The 19,903-nt window shown below is 59.2% G+C and overlaps 1 protein-coding gene across 1 annotated transcript; it reads right to left on the reverse strand.

Annotated features, from left to right (window-relative positions):
- Window positions 1-411: 411 nt before the first annotated feature.
- ZNRF1 (zinc and ring finger 1) lies at window positions 412-19,272 on the reverse strand. The gene is made up of 5 exons (XM_074583271.1): window positions 18,669-19,272; window positions 1,608-1,703; window positions 858-963; window positions 663-753; window positions 412-524 (listed from the first exon to the last, which is right to left on the reverse strand). The coding sequence occupies exons 1-4, from the start codon at window positions 19,120-19,122 to the stop codon at window positions 696-698; spliced, it is 714 nt and encodes a 237-aa protein (XP_074439372.1). The 5' UTR covers window positions 19,123-19,272; the 3' UTR covers window positions 412-524; window positions 663-695.
- Between the last annotated feature and the right edge of the window lie 631 nt (window positions 19,273-19,903).

Genomic DNA, 19,903 nt, shown 5'->3' on the forward strand with positions numbered 1-19,903 from the left:
TTAAGTCAGTGCAAAAAAACCGAGCAGAGCCCCCGGGCGAGTCCAGGTGGGAGGTGGGGGGGTTGCCGGTGAGAAATGCCGGGTGCTCCGTTTGGCCGGCTGTCCCCCGGCAGCTTTCCCCTTCGTTTCGGGGAGAAAAAGCCAAACATCATGGCAGGGTTTCGGCCGAGGGCGTCCCTGGGGTCTCCCTGGTGGGCAGAGCTCTCCTGGTGACCAGCGGCTGCGGAGGGGAGAGCGGGTCGCTCTGCTTTTCTCACACTGTCTTCTCCTGGATGTTTCTTTGTTTTTAAATTAAAAAACAAACAAACAAACAAACAAACTAACTCAAAAAAAACCCCAAAAACCAACAAAACAAATAATAATAATAAAATAATAATTAAAAAAAAATAATTCGCTGTTGTCCCAAGTGGATTCAAGTTTCTGGGTTTTATTTTTGTCTTCTCGAGGAATTTAAAGTCAGCCCAAAACTCCAGGCGGGGCGGGGAGGACGGGGAGAGGAGGTACAGCAGGTACAGCAAGGTGCCCTGCAAAGGCAGAGAGAGACGATGCCAGGTGAGGAGCAGGAGCCGCGGCCACCCCATCCCACCCCACCTTCCCCTCCTGGCCCCGGATTCAAACCCAGCGCAGGTAAATCCCATCGGAACAGCCGACCGCAGGCTCACCTTAGAGAGAAGTCAGCAAGCACGCCCGGCGGGTCAATCAGAAGGATGCTCCGGGCAAGATCTGTTCACTTCAAACCATGAGTCTATACAGCTGGGGAGAGAAAAGCACGTCACCACCGTGCCGCCGAGTCTCGGGATGTCCCCGCCTGTCCCCCTGCCACACGGCCGGCTGCATCCCCTCGCAGGCGGCGGTACCTTTTGTGATAAATGCAGAGGCAGGGCAGCCTGGCTATCGTATCCCCCTGCAGCAGCTCCTCCAGGCAGATCACGCACTCGCCGGCATCCTTGGTCAGCACGTCATCTGGGGGGGAGGAAAGGAGAGGACAGCGGTGAGACACGGACGGTCCCCTGCGGCGTCCCCCTTCCCAGGATGGAGGGGAGCCACATCCACGGAGGCAGCCGGGACAGAGCAACCAGGAAGCGGCAGGAGGCTCGGGGGGAGGCACAGGGGGAAGATGGGGCTGGGGCGGCTGCAGTGAAGACCCCACCCCACCCCTGACTTCCAAAAAAGCATCACCGAGGAGGGGGTGAGCATCACTGAGGGAGGATGGGAGGGAGGACGGGAGATGCACGAGTGTGCAGACCAGCGCTCAGCCCCGCTGCCAGCGAGGAGGCGAGGAAGGCAATGACCCTCCAGAGGGGCAGCCCAGGAGGACACACGTCGCCTGCCCTAGCCGGGATGGCTCCCTCCGGCACAGCACGCCGTGGCGAGCAGCACAGGGAGGAGGCCGTGTGGCAAGGGGTCCCAAGGCAAAAGCAGCGAGACCAAGCCATGCCAGGGAAACGGAGCGGAGCCGGGACTGTGAGCTGCACCGCTCTGCTGGAGCACAGCCCTCTTGGCAAGCCCAGCCGAGCCGCCTGCAAGCGTCTCTCCAGCCTGCCCGGAGCCTTCCCAAGCCGGCAGGACGCCGTGTCCCCCCGCACAGCCTGGCCGCCAGCCCTTACCGTTGTAGGAGAGGCGAGGTTTGCTCAGACACATGATAAAGTGCATTTCCATCTCGTCAGAAGCCACGGATTTGGAGCAAATGGGGCACTTGAAACCTGGAGGGAGAGTGGAGAGACAAGCCCTTAGAGCGAGGAGGAGGAGAAGAACTCATCCCGCATCCCGGGGAGTCCCCGAGGCCATAGCGGGGCACGGCAGCCCCTCACCTGCCGCCTGCATGGTGCCGCGCACCCCACGCAGCGCCCGCCGGGCACCCGCTCATCCTGTCCCTGCCGGCGCTGGGGACAGCCACCGGACAGGGGACAGCCGCCCAAGCCGGCGCGCCGGTTGTCCCTGTGCCCACCGCGCAGAGGGCATGGAGATTGTGCCAAGGCAGCACACACGTGGCCACCAGCAGCTGCTGGACCTTAAAGGGCGATGAGCAGCCTGGGGCACGCAGCACCCCACGGCTGGCAAGTGCAGGGGCACGTCCCCGTTCCAGGACAGCGCCGTCCCTGCTGTCGTAGCTCAGCCCCAGAAAAGCTGCAAGGAAGGAGGTTTTTCTGTAGGGCCACAGCAGAGGACAGGCAGGCTGGAGCCGCGAGCCCAAATTGCCACTTTCTCCAGCTTTTTGCAGGAGCAAGGTGGGTGCTCGCCCCACCGATGCCAGCCAGCAGCCCCAGGAGCAGGGGCACCCCGCAGGGCAATGTCCCAGCTTGACCTTGGCCTTGCCTTGTCACCTGGACCTGCCTGCTGACCCAGACCTCTTGGATGAAGCATCCTCTTGGAGGATGAAGCACCACCTGCTCAAGCCATGCAGACCACCACAGCATCATGCCCAGCGTCACCGAGCGAGGCTGCCCCAAACCCAGGTTTCTGAGCCCCAAACTCCCGGGGATCAACACCCCAACCAGCCCTGCAGGTCACCGGCCCGGGACTCGAGGCCGTGGATTTGTCGCTGCCCAGCGCAGGCGGGCTCAAGGCGATGCAGCCGAGCATATGCGTGCCACCACCGCCACCATGGGTTCGCACCAGAGTATCTAGCAATTCCCTGCCTGCAGAGAGGGAGAGGGTAATTTAAGGACCTGTCTTCTAAAAGCAGATCAGGTTTGACTGCAGTGCCGCTTAAGAGCTTTCTTCATATATATGCAAAGGCTGCTCAGGAAAGAAGAGGAGAGGAACATACACAAATTATCTAAGGATGAATCAGGTTCTTGTTTGCCACCACGTGGACGTGGCGAGGGCATTTTTTTTTTTTGCTTCTTGGAAGGGAGAAAGTGCGGGTGGCTTTAATGGGAGGCAGCTCAAGGCCTCTGCCATGCAAACAGCCAGGATAACTGCTCGACACCCGAGCACCCTCTCGTTAGCAGCGATGATAAATACAGATTACTTCCCAGCTCCCCGGATGAAAGCCTAGGACAGGGATACCAACTCCTGCCCCTCCGGAGGGTGGTTATTTCCCAGGAGGGCACAGCAAGGATGAACACCATGGGTGGTGGGGGACTGACTCTAGAGGGACCTGCTAAAAGAAGGAGCCCTCCAGCCCAGGGCTCCCCCCGGCAGGGTGTCGGGCTGGCCCGCAGCGTGCCACCACAGGGACACATCCCCGTCCCAGCTGGGCCAAGCCATGGGGGTCTCTGCTGCGAGTCCAGCCCCATTTGCGCCAAGCCCCGGCCAAAAGGGCAGTGCCGGCAGCCGGAGCCTGGCGGGCAGCAGCACCCATCTGCCTCCTCCTCTCCAGCCTAATTTTACTCCTGACCGATTTATACCTTGTGTCAGCAGTTGCCCATTAGCTGAAATAGTTGGTTGGTTTTGTTTTTTTTCTCCTCCCAAGTGTTTACCCACCTGGTGTATTTATAGAGCGGGCTCAGATAGCCTCCCAGTCTGCCTTCTGCAAGACCCAACTGGTCTCTCCTTGTGAGACACCTTCCCCGTCCCTTGGCTACCCTGGCATCCCGCCTGTCCCTGTCCCCGGCTGAACCGATCCTGCTCGGACGCGGACGGTCTGCCAGCACCTCGGGCACTGGTCCCTACTGGGGAAGCTCCGGGGACCAGTTTCCAGCAGGGAGCCCCTGGCATGGGGCAGCTGCAAAGGGCTCCCTTTGGAAAAGGTGTTTCGGCTGCAAACTGGGTGTCAGGGCAAAGCATTTGCTGAGGTTATCTCCCGTCCCCCATGCACCGCCCAGAAAGACCTCGTTTTCGCTGGTCCCCCCCCTTTTTTCTGTGCCAATGTGTTATTTTAAACAGCTGCCCCAGATCTGCCAGCTCCGGCAGCACCCGAAGGGATCCTACGAGATGTGCAATGGGGGCGAAGGGAGAGAGCTCCGGATGAGACCACCCGGTCCACGGCTACCGGAGCACGACCACAGGCAAAGCAGCAGGAACCGGGGAAAGAGCAGGGCTCTCTGCAGGCTCCGGTGAGCAGCTGTTGCCAGGCCTCTTTGCTAGCTGGGGTAGCTTTAACACGTTTATAAATAGCCAGCACAAACACCCATCACACTCCTTGGTGCTCCCTGGGGGACGGGGGACCCCCAGTGCCACCGTGGCCCCGTGGCAAGGACGTGGGGACATTGCACAGACGGAGGGACCGGCGCTCAAACCCCAGCACGTGCGCGGCGTGCTCCAGCCACAGACGCTGGCCGCCGCACGGGGCCGGGGGCTGAGCCAGGCGCAGAAGCAGACACGCTTCCCTGGCTCTGCATTTCGCAAGATGGAGGGGAAAAAAAAAATAATATATAAAACTATGAAAACGCAATTGCATGAATTCCTGGGTCTGAGCGGGAGCGAGGAGCTGGCGCAGAAAGGCTCCCAGGGCCGGGGGCCACCCTGCACCCCAGCTGTCGGCACAAATACTTGGCATTGCAGGAGCAACTGCCGGCGTCCCCCTCCCCGGCAGGAGCCGTGGGGAGCCCCCCGCCAGCGGGAAAGGGAGGCAGAGATGGGGGTCAGGCTCCCTCGCCCCTTCTCCGGTTGACCTTTGGGGGAAGGTGGTGGATGGAAAACCACCGAGGCCAGGGGACAGCCGGCACCTGGCGGCGCCTGGGAGCATCCCTCGTGGTTCCGGCAGGCGCTGGGGCCCCGAGCCGGTCCTGCGGATGAAAGGGCCGCTCCCTAAGCAGCCGGCCCCCTCCGGGCAATGGTATTTTCCACGTTCCCCGAAATCCCCGTTAATTTATCCTGCCTAAGCTGCCAGCCCGAGCGACGCAGGAGATTACATTTTGACAGCTGCTCATGGAAAATTCAGCTCCCTCCCTCCTCCTCGAGCCCTTTCCGCCCTCCTCCCACATGCCTAACAAAAAAAAACATAAATGAGAGAGAGGAAGGGCCAAGCTATTCCTCCTCGGCTGGGCCTCCCACGCCCACAGGGAAGCTCGGGGGATGCTCCGGGGAAAGGCCATGGACCCTTCCTCCCTCCCAAGGCAGCTGGTGATGCTCCTGCCTGCGGCACGTTAAACCTGAAGCTGGCACCATCTCCGCAACCAGAGATGTGCAGGCAGGCAGCGGCTCTTGCCAGGAGCAAGCGAGGAAGAAGAGGGTGCTGCGGGAAGCAGGCTGGCCCGGAAAGGCAAGTTCGGATCCAGACCTGGGCTCTTGTATCCTGCAGGAGACTATGAGAAAGCCAAGGGCTTTCCAGGGCTGGGAGAGACACGTTGCCAGGTGATCTCATCTCTCCGATGGCTTGGTCTAGAAACCAGGAGCAAGCAGTGCCTGGTGCTCTCCAGGGGCTACTGCCCTCTGAGTATTTTTAGGAAGGTTACATGGTTAATTTTAGAGAGCTGGGCAAAGCAAAGCTGGGAACCTCTGAAAACCTCCACCACGTCCTATGCAAGCTGAAAAAGCCCCGTGGTTAACCTTCACGGTGCCTAAAGCACTGCCACACAGGCTGCCGGGGCTTTGGTGGCGATGGGGGGCTCAAGACACCTCCCCAGCCCACCTGTAAACATCTCAAACACTGCTTCTTCTGAAGCCGGGACAGGAAATTCCCATCACTTTTGTCTACAAGCGATGCCTGCAGCAACCTGCGTGGCTTGGGGAAGCCACCGAGCACTACAATGGGGTCAACCACACCACATCCTGCGAGTGGAAGTGGCTGCTCACCTCGGGGACGGGCGAGATGGCATCCATGGTGTCCAACGCCACCCCTGACTGCAGGGAAAGGCACATACCACGTCCACATTCACTCCCCAAACCCTCTGCTAGCTCGGTGTGCCTCCAGATGGATCACTTACAGGCTACGATGCCACCAGGAGATGTGGCATCGCCCCAGCAGTAGGAGAACCTGCCTCTATCACTAGCAGATGGCCGAAATGCGAGGAGCAGCAGCTTCACTGCTGAGCAGCACCTCCAGCAAGGCGAGGAAGATGTTGGTGGGGGATGACGTGCCCTGAAGGCAGGGGAAGCAGAAGCCCAGATGCAAGAGAGTGGGTGCAACCCCAGCAACCCACCCCATAGCAAGTTGCACTCACCGAAGGGATCCCCAGCTACCACAGCAGGATAAACCCAGAGCCCTGTGTGTGAGAGCAGCTACACAAATGCCCCAAAAAACACACCCACCCCAGGAGGGGTCCTTCTCCCAGTGGCCCAGATATCCCACGGGACACCCCGAGCACCAGGGAGCTCAGGGGTGAGCACCAGGCTGCCTGATGTCCATGGGAGATCTGGAAACCTCAGCTGCACAGCCTATCTCTATGTCTCCAGAGAGCATCCTGGGCCCCCGGCCAAGGGAGCTGCCTCACACCAGGTGAGGATGAGGCCGAGTACAAGACAAATACAGGGAATATTTGGTCCAAACATCCAGCTGAAGCCGAGTTCTGATGCTTCCTCCTTCCCAAGAAAACCCTGAGCATCACACCTCCTCCCGTGGCTTCCCTGACATTGCCAGCTGAACCGGCACCAGGTAGAAGCTGGAAGAGATGGATCATCTTTAACAAAAAACATGCAAGTGATCAGAGAGGAGGAAAAGACCGAAAGACCACGTCTACGGGCCCAGTCAGTCCATCTGAAGCAGAAGCATGCGGGATTGGGTAAGGCAAAGGGACTCCAAGTTCTTCCCTTCCCTTACCCTTCATGGGCTCCAGCACAGACCACAAATATCTTGCAGATATTCAGACCCGACATCTCCTGGAAAATAAATTTCCTATTGGTTTAAAGCGGCCTCACTAAGAGCAACAGTCACAGGACAGCACATCGGACATGGCACGTGGGGTACGCAGAGCACATCTCCGGTGCTTGGGCACCACAGGGACCCAGCAGCTGAGGACCTCCATGGATGTCCTCTTCCGAGCGCATCACCCACCGTGGAAGCTGGTGCTCCACTGGTCTCTGAGCAATGCAGCCGGCGATGCCGCCTCGCACCGGGGCCTGGAGGCAGCTTGCAGCTGCCCCAGGGACCCGTCCCACCAAGGCCCACGCCAGAAAAGCACTTGCATCAAGTGCCTGGAGGCCAGAGCACTCATCAGGATCAGGCCAAAACCACTTCCCCTGGCAGAAGGAAATGGCATCAGCTGCAGGGGAAGATGCAGAAGCCAGAGCCCGGCGCAGCCCCGCTGCCTGCCGTCCCGGCGGGACACAAGAACGCCGTGCCAGTGCTGGGCTATTGTGCAGCACAAGGGTTGACACGAGCAGGGACACGTAGGCAGGAAGGAGTAAAGCACTTAAGTGGCCTCGTTTGCCGGCTCCATAAAAGGGCCGTGCGAGCACCCTTCCTCCCGATTCAAGGCTGCAGGGAGGTGGGAAAAGCATAAAGGACTGGTCCGGGGTGGAAACAAGACATCCCACCTTCCTGGGGGCAGAAGGGAGGCAGGGCTGGGGGACGCCAGTGGGACAGCCCCAGATGACGAGCCAGGCAGCAGGGACATGGCTGGGCTGGGACATCCCTGGATGCAGCGCTTGGGGAGAAACCCAAGGGTGCAGGCTGTTGCCCCAGCAAAGGGACAGTCCTGCTCCATCCCCATCCCACCCCACCGTCTCCTTGCTGATCAAGTCAGTTCGGCTGGCTGAGCTGGGAGAAAAGAAACTCTTGTTATGTGAAGCAGCACCCCAAAAAGAAGTCACTCCTGTGCAACATCTAAGAAAAGCCATCCCTAGTTCACAGTGACTCCTGGCAAAGCCCCCGCGCTGCAGGTGTTTGCTGTCAGGTCAGCCACACGCCAGCCAAGGGTGGCAGGGACGTGCCACCGAGCACGAAACTGGCCAAGGCCAGCACCGCTTTAACGCTCAAGGCATTGGGTTTTGGAGCCGCCTCTGTCTGCTCCCACCCGACTCAAGACGCAAAAAGGAGGCACAGCAGCAAGGAAAAGGCATCAGTGCCCCAGGTGGGACGTAGAGAAGCCACTAGGGCCAGAAGAACGCAGGAGGGGCTGGGTGGCACCACATCGCAGCAGCCCAGGGCTGCTGTTGGAAGGCTTGCTGTTTGCTGCAAGTTGGAAGGCAATATGTTTTTTTTTAGCTAGATGGTTTCTTATGGGGGCGGCGGGGGAGGAGGGGAAGAAGCAGAACAGATTGCAACACTGGGTTGAGGAAAGCTGGAGAGTTGAGGAGGGGCAGGCGATGCGAAAGAGGGAGACCCCACAAGATTTGCTCCAGAGCATCCAAAGCCATCAGCCTCGGCGGATGGACACACCAAAGCCCTACAAGACACCTCCACCACGGCCCATGGACATCGAGAAGCGGGAGGGCGAAGAGACCTGGCTATACGGTCGCGTGGGGTCCAGAGCTGCCCTCCTTGCACACACATCCTCAGGGAAGACGTGCAAACAGCCTCTGCACCCCAAGCATCCCCCCCTGCCTGTTGCTGTTTGAGTATTGCCCCTTTCATGGCCGCAATTGCAATTTTTGAGCAAAAGTACCTACGCTACAGGTAGAGAGCATCTCCCTCCTATAGCCCAGGCTGTGCTGCAGGATCAGTTCCCCCAGACCTGGACGAGAAAGGCAACCTCCCAGGGTCACCCTGCCTTCCAGCTAGTCCTAGTTTACCGCAGAAACGCTCCCCAGGCTGCTGGGAAAAGGCTTCATAAGGAAGAGTGTGTAGCCCAAAGCTAATTTTAGCATCCCAGAGAACAGCAAAGTTAAGCAGAGGGGTCCTGGGCGACAGCCCAGCGAAGGCATTAACACCTTAGACTCCTGCCTTTGGGCTGCAGGGCTTGAATTTACCAAATTACGAGCTCATTCAGGGCTCCTGCTAGTGACAAAACCGTCCTGGGGCCATCTCATTGCGCGGAAGAGCTGCAGGGGTGTCCTGGGGCTGTCTCCCCACCTCTGAAAGGATGCTCGGAGTTTCAAATTCACTGCCCAGAGAGGAGAGGGAACCTGCAGGCACGCCTGGGAATTTCCAAAGGGTTTGCCCGTATGCCTGCTTTTTTTTTTCCTCCCGAATATTTCTCGTGCGAAGGAGGAAGCCCAACGGCAAGCCCTGCTGTGGGCAGCAATCATCTGCACGGAGCCAACAGGGCAAGGGAGGGTCCCAGATGCCAAAACGAAGGAGCGCAGGGGATCTCCGTCAGCACAGTGGGACACAGCGACTCGGAAATCGGAGCAGAAAGGGAGAGAGTCGGACGTTTTGGCTTGGCTGGGAGGGAGCAGCGAGGACACGTCACGCGGGGACTGGCGGGGTGAGTCACTTCTGACGAAGCCATCCGTTGGGGAGGCACCCACGGAGTCCCCGCCGGGCTCCAGCCGCTGCCGAGCTGCCAGAGGAACTCCCGCTTTCGGAAAGGCTCAAGCATAAAAGCCTGACCTGAGCCACTCCCAAACGCAACCGGATCCAACCCCGCGGGGTGAAACGGCAGCTCCCTGGCTGCCTCCCTCCTGACCCCCGGGATTTTCCAAAGCAGAAAACTCCCTCCTTGACGCTGCCGAGGCTCCGTCACAGCTCAGCTGACCTCACTGGGAGGATGAAGGGACACTCCAGGGACACACGATGGCATGTCCCGGCTTCACAATGCTGGCAGGGGGAGCAGAGCCCCTGATCAGAGCACTGATCTCACCCACGTACCCGCTCCTGCCAGGAAGCCATCCCATCCAGCTCCTGGAATACCTCCTCCCCGGGCATCCCATGGCATTAACAGCATGGTGGAGGGTCTCCCGTGGCACTTCACACCTGAGCTGTGGTGGCAAGAGTTACTGGGCCAACTGGTTTTCAACAGTGAGAAATCCCCAGCGCCCAGGGTGTGTGGGAAGGTCGGAGCACTGCTTTTCAGGGTAGAGAAAGGGCAATTTTTATACAGCAAGCAGCAAACAGAGCAGGAAAGGCACAGGGAGCTATGCCCACGGGCAGTGCATGGCTGTGAAATGCTTACGGCCAGTTAACACTGTTTGTTTCTGCAAAAAGACAGACATAATTGGAAAAAAATCCTAGGGAGGAGCACACTGCAGAGCAAGCCCTAACCTCACCTGCCCCCAGCTCCTCACGCGGTAGAAGAGGAGCATGGCAGAGAGCATCTCCCTGCTCCCCCGGAGGGTCCGCAACTGCCGAGGGATGCCTGGTGGATGCCACAGGCCACCAGCACAGCAGGAAGGGGAAAAAGTGGGGTGCAGACCTGCAGGATGATCACACACCTCTGCTGGGCATGGCACGGGAGGGGAGGGATGCTCAACAGCACTGAGCCACCTGGCAAGGCAGTATGAGCTCCCCTTCTCTGGCCAGAGGCTGGGGATTTGGGAGATACCCCTGTGCCGGGGATGGGGCCACACCACAGGACTTGCTCTGGAGCAGCCCTGCCCCATGTGCTTTCCGGCTGCCTTTGCAGCACGGAGGCGGCTGGCAGAGAGAGCTGGCTTTCTGCAGCACCGGGAGCCCAACCTCTGAAACACAAAGCACAACATCTTGGAGGAACGAACCCCTGGGCGAGCGGCAGGGTTCTGCCCACGCTGGATCCTGCCAGCAGAGGCAGGAGGGGCTGCACACCATGCCATAGGCAGGAACAAGCCTGCCCGGCTGTCCCACCTTCTCTGCTCCTGCCACCCTCCAACATGGGAAGGGCCGAGCCGTCTCACAGCCAGCAGCCACAGGAGGAAGACAGCAGGGCTACAGACGACAAAAATCCCACCTGTGGGGTTTCAAGCCCTCTCTTCCCCAGGAGAAAGGAAAAACACCAAGGGTAGTGAGCCCCTGGCCCAGGTTGCCCAGAGAAGCTGTGGCTGCCCCATCCCTGGAGGGGTTCAAGGCCAGGCTGGACGGGGCTTGGAGCAACATGGGCTGGTGGGAGGTGTCCCTGCCCAGGGCAGGGGGTTGGAACTAGATGTCCCTTAAGGCCCCTTAAGGTCCCTTCCAACCTAAACCATTCTATAATTCTATGAACACCCAGAGAAGCACAGTGTACCCCCACTTCCAGAGCTGGGCAGGGCCTTGGGAAGCAGAATTCCCCCATGAAACACCCACCCAGGGTGAGCCACAGAGTGCTGTCTGCTTCGTACCTGTCTAGGGAGAGCCAAAAGAAATCAAAAGTGTCTTTAACCACCCTCAGAAGAGTAAGATCCAGGCAAATAGCAGACTTCAGGGGCTACAAAATCAAGGTTGCAATAAATAAGTGGATGGACAATAGCTTCAAAGCAGCAAGATCTGGGTGGGAATAACCCGAAATGTGGAGGCGGCTCAGGCAGGGTGCTCAGACGTACAGGCCTTGGATGGATGGATTGAAAGGTGGATCTGATTCCCCTGCAGCAATTCCGACAAAAAGCAGCTCCTTCGCCTTGTAGGGAGAGCTCCCAAATGAATCGCTGCAATTACCCCGGCTGCAGGAGAAACTGCAGGTTTTCCCCTCGCCGGTGACAAAGACTTCTCCAAAAAACAATCCCCAAAATGCCCGCCATACCAAGCTGTAATGCAATCGCCTGGGATGCGCAAAGGGGAGCCCCCGACACCACCCTCCTTGATCAGAGAAACATGCAGCCATGGCTAAAGGCGAGGGGAGTATGAAACCAGCTGCCTTTCGAGGCAGCAACAGGCAAAGAGGCACAGAGGACATGGAAACTCCTTAACGCCAGCAGCCCCGGCCCGGGAAGCAACAAAATGCTGGGGACAGAGGAAGCATCACTCCGTTCTCCTGCCTGACTGCTGCTTTCCTTCTCTTGCGTTGCAGGCAGCTGGCCTCTAAAAATACCCGCTGTTGCCACGCCGTCCTGCCTGCTAGGGCCAGGAAACAGCTCTGAGCAGCTTTCAGTTCAATTCTTCATCTGTGCCGCTGTGCTTCCCTCACCAGGGCCCGTCCCAGCCCCATTTCTGTGCTTGGTAGATGACAGTCGCTCAGGAACAGTGGCCATAACCCTACACAGCTTCAATGAGCCGAGGGTGCTCACTGGGAATATACAGCCCTGGGAAATTTTTGCTAGAATTGCTAGAACTAGCAAAAGAGTAAATATTTCCACTGCACCTCTCTGCTCCTCTACAAAGCGCACGAGACCGTTGCACAAAGCGCATGGGCTTGTTTCCGTACCGCTGATGGGAGGCCCACAGCTGCACGAGCGTGCACAGGTGTGGAGAGCCAGGAATTCCCCGAGCTAATTCACCCCCCACCTCCCTGAGCATCACGACACCCCAATTCTCCCGGGGACCGACCTGCTGCCCACACTGGCCAGTGCAGCTCGGCTCCGCGGGGAAGGAGAGGAGTCAGCTCCACCTCAGAGGTGCACTGCAGCCTCTCCAATGGCGAGGCACCATCCCCACCAGCAAACCTTGTACCAAACACCTCCACCTGCCCACAAACTTGCCATCAGGGCCCGGGGAAGGACGATGGCAGCGCTGAGCGATGCATCCACTTGAGCTCAGCCGGGAGCGTGCGGCACAAACCCAGCAGCGCACAGGGACCACAGATGGACCAAGCCCCATGGTGACGGCACAGAGACCAGCTGCCTGCCGGCTCCCCAGCTCTCCCCACCACCCTCCTCAAACCGTGGGCCACGTGGGACCCGCAGCAGGCTGGAAAGTTAAAGCACACCAAGAGAAAAGCAGCCCCCGTCCCTCCGCCACAGTCCGGCAGGGCAGGAAACCCGCCGGCAGCCCCGCTCTGCCCACGGGAAACGCTGTGCAGCGGCAGGAGAAGAGGCCCCAGGGCAGCAGGGCTTCCTGCAGCTGCACCTCCCCACGGCCTCCCACCAGAAAGCACGGAGCAAAAGCGTTTGGCCAAGCAGCACCCACCAGGGACAGACAGCGGGAGCATCCCTGAGGGGAGACCCAAGCCCCCAGTAGGTTCAATCACATCCAAAAGTGGGACCGGTGCCGGCGAGACCTCCAAGGCCCAACTTTAGCCACTCCTGCTCTATCTGAAATAAAAAATGGGTCTGCCTTAGAGAGGGAGGCTTGTTGCACCATGATGCAGAGCCACGCCAGAGCAGGTGGCTAAAACACTCTGCATCAGGACCTGCTGCTTTTACAGCATCACTCCACGTAAGTCACTCGCAAGCCCTTATGATTTCAATTTTCAATGCAATCAGGAGACAACCAGGTCACATTTACTCAAACCCAAGTATTGAACATCTGGGGTTTCAGTGTACCAGCAGCAGAGGCAACAAGACACATCTCGTGGTTGCCCACCGGCTGGCCAGGGGGCCACGGGACCGGTTCCCGCAGAGGGAATTCATTCATTCAAAGAGCTCTTTGCTGCCTGTCCGATTTGTCACACGGGAGATTACATCGGAGGGGGGGAGAAAAAAAAAAAAAAAAAGCCTTTTTTATTTTATTTTTTTTTTTCCTCCTCCTCCAAAGTGGGTTTTTCTCCCTCCCTGCGTTTCTCTTGAAATTAATTTTCGGCATTTAGCAGCATTTTCCCATGACTCTCTGCGGTTCCCTTGGCCAGGCGCCAGCCCTGGTACCGCTCCTCCACCAAAGATGTCTGCATCTGATTGATCCTCCGGCCAGCGAACGAGAGAGCGGGAGAGAAGGAGGGGGGGAGAGAGAGAGCGACAAGCCCTAATAGCACATTAATAAATAAGAGAAGCCTTTACCGTTATTCCACTCACTGAAACAAGCATCTCAGCAAAACAAACCAATATGGGATAAACTTACGTCACGGACCAGGAAGACAATCCTGGCTGGGAAGTGGGTCAGCCCAGGGTGCACGAGAGCATCGTTTGCAGCATCTCTGGAGCGTACCTGTGTGTGGAGGGCAAGGGGGGAAGGCGCCCAGCTCCCCTGAGCTGATTTACGCCCAGGTTTAGAGAGGAGCAAGCCCAGCCACGCCAGTTAGTACCCCCAGCAATTAGTGCCTCACTGCTGGGCAAGGCGGCCGAGAGATTTCAGCGGGCACTGGAGTGGCGAGGCAGCGCAGCGACAGCCTGCGCTAGCTCTTGCTGCGGAGAATGAAGATAACCGGCTTCTCACGCACAACGCCAACGTTGACACACTTAAACTTCATCTCCAGGCTGCGGGTCTGGCATGCTTTAAAGCTGCCTTCCAGCCTCCCATCTTCTGGTATTCACTGCTTCGTTCTTCCAAGGTAGCTGCTGCCTCTTCCCCCAGGAATATGCTGTCCTGCAGCCGGCTCGGAGAAGGCAGAAGCGGAAGAGCAACCCCTCCAGACCTGGGGAGTCCAACGGCTGAATATCTCTGGCCAGGGAGTCATCAGGACCGTTCCTGCACCACTTCCCAACAATTTTTGGACTCGATGATCTGAAAGGTCCCTTCCAACCTAGACAATTCTAAACCTAATCCGCAGGCCTGGCAACACTCTAGGTGCCCAACCCGTCTGCCAGGCAGTCACCAGCACCAAACCCACAAAAAGACGGTTTGAGGACAGTCTCCTTTGGAAATTTCCAGGTGCAAAAATAGATTCACAATGGCAAGTTCCTGCAGACCTTGGGGTGCCCTTCCCCCGGCCTAGCCCTTGTAGAGGAGGGGGGAGGGAAACACTTTCAATGTCTGCACGTCGAAAAGTTGGTGGCAGAAAAGTCAGGGATGAAAGCGAACTCCCTCCAGCAGCTCGCTGACTAGACACCTAGAATTAAGCCTTCTGGTTTTGGTGTAGAGATTGCAATGGCAGGACTAGCTCAGCAGCGTGGATCGCCAAGCACCGGCGAGAAAAGGCTCAGGACTCGAAGCTGTCAGAGCACAAGCGTACATACACCACAGCCCTGCCTCCTTCCAGCTGGGCAGAGACCAGGGCTGCCCAACACAGGTGTTCACACACACCTTCAGCTCACCTTCCAACAAGTGATCCCTATTTCACATCCCTTACTCCAGAGCCGGATCAAAGAGTGCTTCCAGCTTATTTCATTCTCTAACCCTGCCCGGATGAGGACCCAGCCCAGCAGCCTGGCTGCCGTCTCTTCCACCAGGACACCCATCTCTCCTGCTCCGGACAAGGCACTGCTGAGAACGAAGCAGCTCACTTGGCATAGGAGCCCTCTCGACGTTGCTGCAGCCAGCATCCAGGACAAACAGCTGGTTTTGTCCATGCACGGAAAGCCTGCGACATTCCTGACGGCTCCGCACAGAAGGATGAGCTAGGCATTTCCTTGGGCTAGCCGGCAGACAGGGAGATATGGATTTATTAGAGCTTCAAACACTCAAGGGCTTTGGGTGATGAGGGGGATTTCCAGATAAACTTTAAGCTACTTACAGCCTCTGCAAACTCCCCAAGATCCTCTGATGAAGATGAATAACATGAGCAATACTAAGAGAACCACACAAAGCTGGAGAAACGCAACATTAAACTACACGTGTCTCCTTTTCCTCCCTTCTTCCCACTGGCCTTGGCTTTGCCAAGAAGACCTAATGGTCATGAAGCTACAGGGACAGGGTCAAGTGTTACAAGGAAATTCCAAAGTTGCAGAAGACATTTTGTTGTCTTCCACCAACGTACACCAAGAAGCCAATCTCAGAAACCCAGGGCAGACAAGGAAATCCCAGAGCAGTTTCAGGTGGAGCTGGAGCAGTTGTGTCACTTGTGCGGATGGCAGACACACCTAGGAAAATCCGCATCAGGAAACGGGATCCACTTACTCAGGGAGGTGCTGTTCCCTCAGAGAGAGGGACAAGCTCTATCTACCACAAAGGTCGGAGCCCCCTCGCCCACCCTGCTTGAAAGATGCTTTTAGGTTTTGCTATTGATAAGAGCAGCAGATCTCCTCTTCTGGCCCTGGAAGGGCTAGAGGCCACCAGTACGTAACTGCTCCTTCAGTCCCTGTGCCCAGGAAGCCCGGACCAATCCGGCAACAGGCTCTCCTTGCCAACCATCATGACCCACAGCACCCTACAGCGATGCTGCAGCATATGCTGGCCCTGGCGACCACTTCTCAATCCTGCTCCACACCGTCTTCCCAAGAGCAGCCCTCCTCTCTTCCCTCCCTAGGCACGCCTGGCTCTTCTACAAGCCTTTGACTGCAGACAGGGGGAAGGAGTGACACGAGCCAGGGAGAAGGGAGCTCAGCCCACCCCAGCTCAGCCCTCGGGGTCCTTGCTGGTGGGCCGGAGGAGTCATGAAGCAGCCGGAGAGGCACACAAAATCCGCATCACAGATAAAGGGAGCGGTGAGGCACCAAGCCTATCTGCGTGCTCCTATTATCGTGGACAGTCTGACACAATGACAGCACCTTATCACTGTCATTAAGCCAGGGCTCCTCACTGTCCCACTGAGGTCTCCACAGAGCCCAGGTTGCACTTTGAGGCTCCCGGCTCTTCCCCCAACCCAAGTACTCCTGAAAGAGCAAGCCCATGGACACGACCTTTCCCGTGTGCCGAGAACGGCGCCATCCAGGTCTCCAGCCTGCGTGGAGGCAGGAGGAAAGGGGGAGGCAGGGCAAGGATCCACCCTCCAGTCCTGTTAGCCGCAGAGTTTGGGGGAGTCCTCTCCTCCCAGCAGCACAGAAACCCGGGCAAATCCTCGAGACCCCCAGGCACGCATCCTCCTGAGCGGGTTTGGTGCGTCGGCGGGTCCCCTCATCCCCACCCTCGAGTCGTCCTCCCAAAGGAGCAGGGACAGTCACGCACAGCAATGTCAAAGCTCCTCTCCATTTACTGGAGCACTGCTGCTTCAGCACTTTGCCGTGGCTAATGGAGTGGCTCAGCGCCGCCAGAGGAGCGGGTCGATGGGGAGGCATGGGGGGGAAGAAGTGAGTAGCTCCTGACTGCCCTGCTGTAGGTTAACCAGCTACAATGGGAGATTAGCAGGAATTTTAGCAATCTTGAGGTGGCTTACTTCCCCTCGGTCTCCAAATCCTCCATTAACCTCTTACACTAAGAGGAAGAACACAAAAGTTCAATGAGCTCCGACAAGTTTTCAAATGAGCTCCGACAAGTTTTCAGAACGGTTTTTAAGCATCCTCCGCTCCTTTTGCTATTAATTAGCAAGGAGGAAGAATCACCCCCGGGAGAGGCTTTGGCATGGGCTAAACGGCTCTCGCTGCTGCCCGCGCACGCTTCGGCACAGCTCAAACGCTCTCAGAGGGCCCCAAAAGAGGCACCAGAGAAACCCAGTTCTTGCAGCACTTCCCACAGCTCATGCTGCAATCTTCCAAGGGCACCAGGTTTAACTTAGCAGCGTAGCACTAACTTGCATGAGCAGCTGGAGAAAGCTTACTCCATTTTGCAGCTGGTTTATTTTTACGAACAGGTTTTCGCCTCTCAGCGTTGCAGTTTTGAGAACTATAATTTAATGTAACTGACACTCGCTGACCAACTACCTCTATGTACAGATTAGCCACAGGGTGTTTCTGTAACGAAACCCTCCTTGCTCCAGCACCAGCCGAAGGCCCCACGGCAATCATTCGCCCAAGAGGCTTGTGGAATACCTGGAAGGATGCTGCACCTTCGTTTCCTTCTGTGTTTAAAAACCAGAGTGGCAGCAGAGCCTGTGCAAGGTCACAGAGCAAGAAAAAGTTTGCAGAAGCGCTCGATCTCAACTCTGGCGCCACATGCCAGCCAGCCCTCTCCATCTGCTAGGGAGGACTGCAAGTGCCCGGCTTATCCGGATCAATAGGAACTGGGCCCGGGGCTTTCTGTCACTGAGGATGCAATGCAAGACGCATGGTTTCGATCTAACTGAGAGGAACAGCCCCCAGAGCCTGGGTAATGGTGAAAAATCCCAAGATGGAAGTAGGAAAATGGGCCCCGCGAGCCTCGTTTGGCACTTTGTTCTTGTCCACTGGTTCAGTTTCAAGTCTTCCTGAAAATGAGGCATTGTCCCAAGGCATATTATGAAATTCCCAGACCACGTCATGCAAGGAGAACACTTACGGCGTTTGCAAGGGGGCTGGGTGGGAGAGAAATCCCAGACTATTCCAGGAAACGCAAGGAGACATCCCTGAAATGACTTCCCCTCTAGCCAGGAGGGGAAGGGAGGACCTCCCACCTCGCTCCCTGTACCCAGCCAAAACTAGGTCAGTGACACAGCCCTGCTTGCAGCCAGAGCTCCTCTCCAGACACCGGGACACATAGAAGGGTCCAGCCACGAGGGTGAGGATGGGAGAAACCTCGCCCCCTCCCTTAGCCTGACAGGTTTCCTGCAAGGGAGCCCAGCCGGCTCCCCAGCCCTGCTAAAGAGGCAGGCAGTTCCTCCTCTGCTTCCTCCTCGGCACCACAACAGTGCCAGCTGGCTTGAATGAGAAAACCCGCTTTGGCCTCTCCCTGGCCCTTTATCAGATGAAACAAAGGGGAAAAAAAATCCCACACCTCCTTTTCAAAGGTTTCCTCTGCCTCCTTCCCAGTTTCTAAGGCACGGGCACTGCTGTACCTGACTGGCACCCCCCAAACACCTTCAGAAGAGACACGAGGAGCTCAGCCTGGTACTCAAAACCAAGGGCTCAAGCTACGGCACCCTCAGACCGCTTTCCCCCCCCGGTCGAGGGGAGGGGGAGACAGACCACATCCACCGCTTGGCATCCCAACTCCCTTCTAGAAAGCTCCCCTTCCTCCACAGCCCCTTCCCCCCTTGACCTTGACACTGGTCCCGGTGCTCACCCACGCACCCGTGCCGGGGAAGGGATGGGGGTCCTTCCTTCAGGTTTGGCACAACGGGGCTTGGCCAGCCAGGGGAGGGAGTGTGCAGCCCCCCCGTTACCGGGTGACCCGGCCCCACCGAGGGAAGGGAAGCCGGGGAATGGGGCGGGGGGGGGGGGCGGGGAAGGAAGGCTCCGGGGAGCCCGGCACTCACCGCTGTGCGAGCTGAACCACCGCGGTGCGATGTGGAGGGGCAGCGCATCGGCCAGCGAGGCCCTGGCGCCCAGGTACAGCATCCCGTCTCTATGGTGACCGCCTCCCGTCTCCTGGTAACCGTTGCCATGGGCGTACGTGGAGTCGGAGCCCGGACCGCCGCCGCCACCGCCGCCGCCCGGGGCCCTCTCGGCCTCCCCCGCCGCCCGGGCCGCCGCCGCGTACAGCCCGAAGGGGACGGCGCCGGCGGTAGCGGGGTCCATGCCCATCCCGGCCACCGAGCTGACGGAGCGGCTGCGCAGCCCCATGGCGCCGCCGCCGCCGCCCGCCCGGTAATGGCCGAAGGGGGGCGGCCCCCCCCCCCCTCCTCCCGGCGGCGGCACGGCGCTGTCATCCGTCGACACCCCCGGGAAGGCACCCCGCGAACGGGCCGCCGTGCTCTGCTTGCCCCCCATATGGGCGCCGCCGGGGCCGGAGGGAGCCGAGCGACAGCCCCCCGCGGGGAACGGGGCCGCGCCGCCCCCGGGAGGCGAGAGGGGGCGGAAGGAAGCGGGGAAGGGGGGGTTAGGGGGGAGGGGGGGGGGGGGAAGGAGCTACGGGCGAAAACCCATCCCCGCCCCAGGCATCCTCCCCCCGCCGGGCCCGCAGGGGCGAGGGAACCCCGAGTCCGCCGCCGCCGTTACCCCCGGCGGGGCCCGCCGAGGGCTCCGGGGGGGGAAGGGGGGGAGAACGGGATGAAGCGGGGGTGGGGAGGACGCCGGCCGGGTCGCTCCGCCCGCCTCTCTCCTGCCCGGTGCGCGGCCGGCAACCGGGCGGCCGATCAGCTGCGGCCCATGGGGCGGCGGGGGGCGGCGGGGGCGCCTCGCCCCGCTCCGCTGCGCTGCGCCGGGGCCGGGCAGGGCCTCGCTGCCGGCCGCCGCCAGCCGCCTGGATGCTCGGCGCCGCGCCGGAGACAATAGAGGCCGGCAGCACGCATGCTCCCGCCCCCGGCCCCCCCCGGCCCGCCGCCCTTAACCCCTGCGCTGCTGCCGGCCGCCGCTGCCGGGGCCTGCGCTCGCCGCCGCGGCTTTGCCGGTGGCTGTGGCGACGCTACCCCCGGCGGGCGGGCGCTGCCCCGCGGAGCACAGGCCTCGACACCCCCCCCCACCTCCTTCACCCAGCGGGCAGCGAGGCCGGAACCGCCCGCAGGCTGCCCCACCGGGCAGGCCGGGCCTAAGCGGGCCGGTACCGCCGGTG

This window comes from Larus michahellis, chromosome 4 (genome assembly GCF_964199755.1).
Source record: "Larus michahellis chromosome 4, bLarMic1.1, whole genome shotgun sequence".
In the NCBI taxonomy this organism is placed as follows: Eukaryota; Metazoa; Chordata; class Aves; order Charadriiformes; family Laridae; genus Larus; species Larus michahellis.

Excerpts from the sequence above, each read along its gene's own strand:
- ZNRF1 (XM_074583271.1), bottom strand. The coding sequence starts at position 19,122 with ATGGGGGGCAAGCAGAGCACGGCGGCCCGTTCGCGGGGTGCCTTCCCG. Across the intron at positions 964-1,607 it reads ACCTCGCCTCTCCTACAACG|ATGACGTGCTGACCAAGGAT; the intron begins GTAAGGGCTGGC and ends CCTCCCCCCCAG. Across the intron at positions 754-857 it reads CTCTGCATTTATCACAAAAG|CTGTATAGACTCATGGTTTG; the intron begins GTACCGCCGCCT and ends TTCTCTCCCCAG.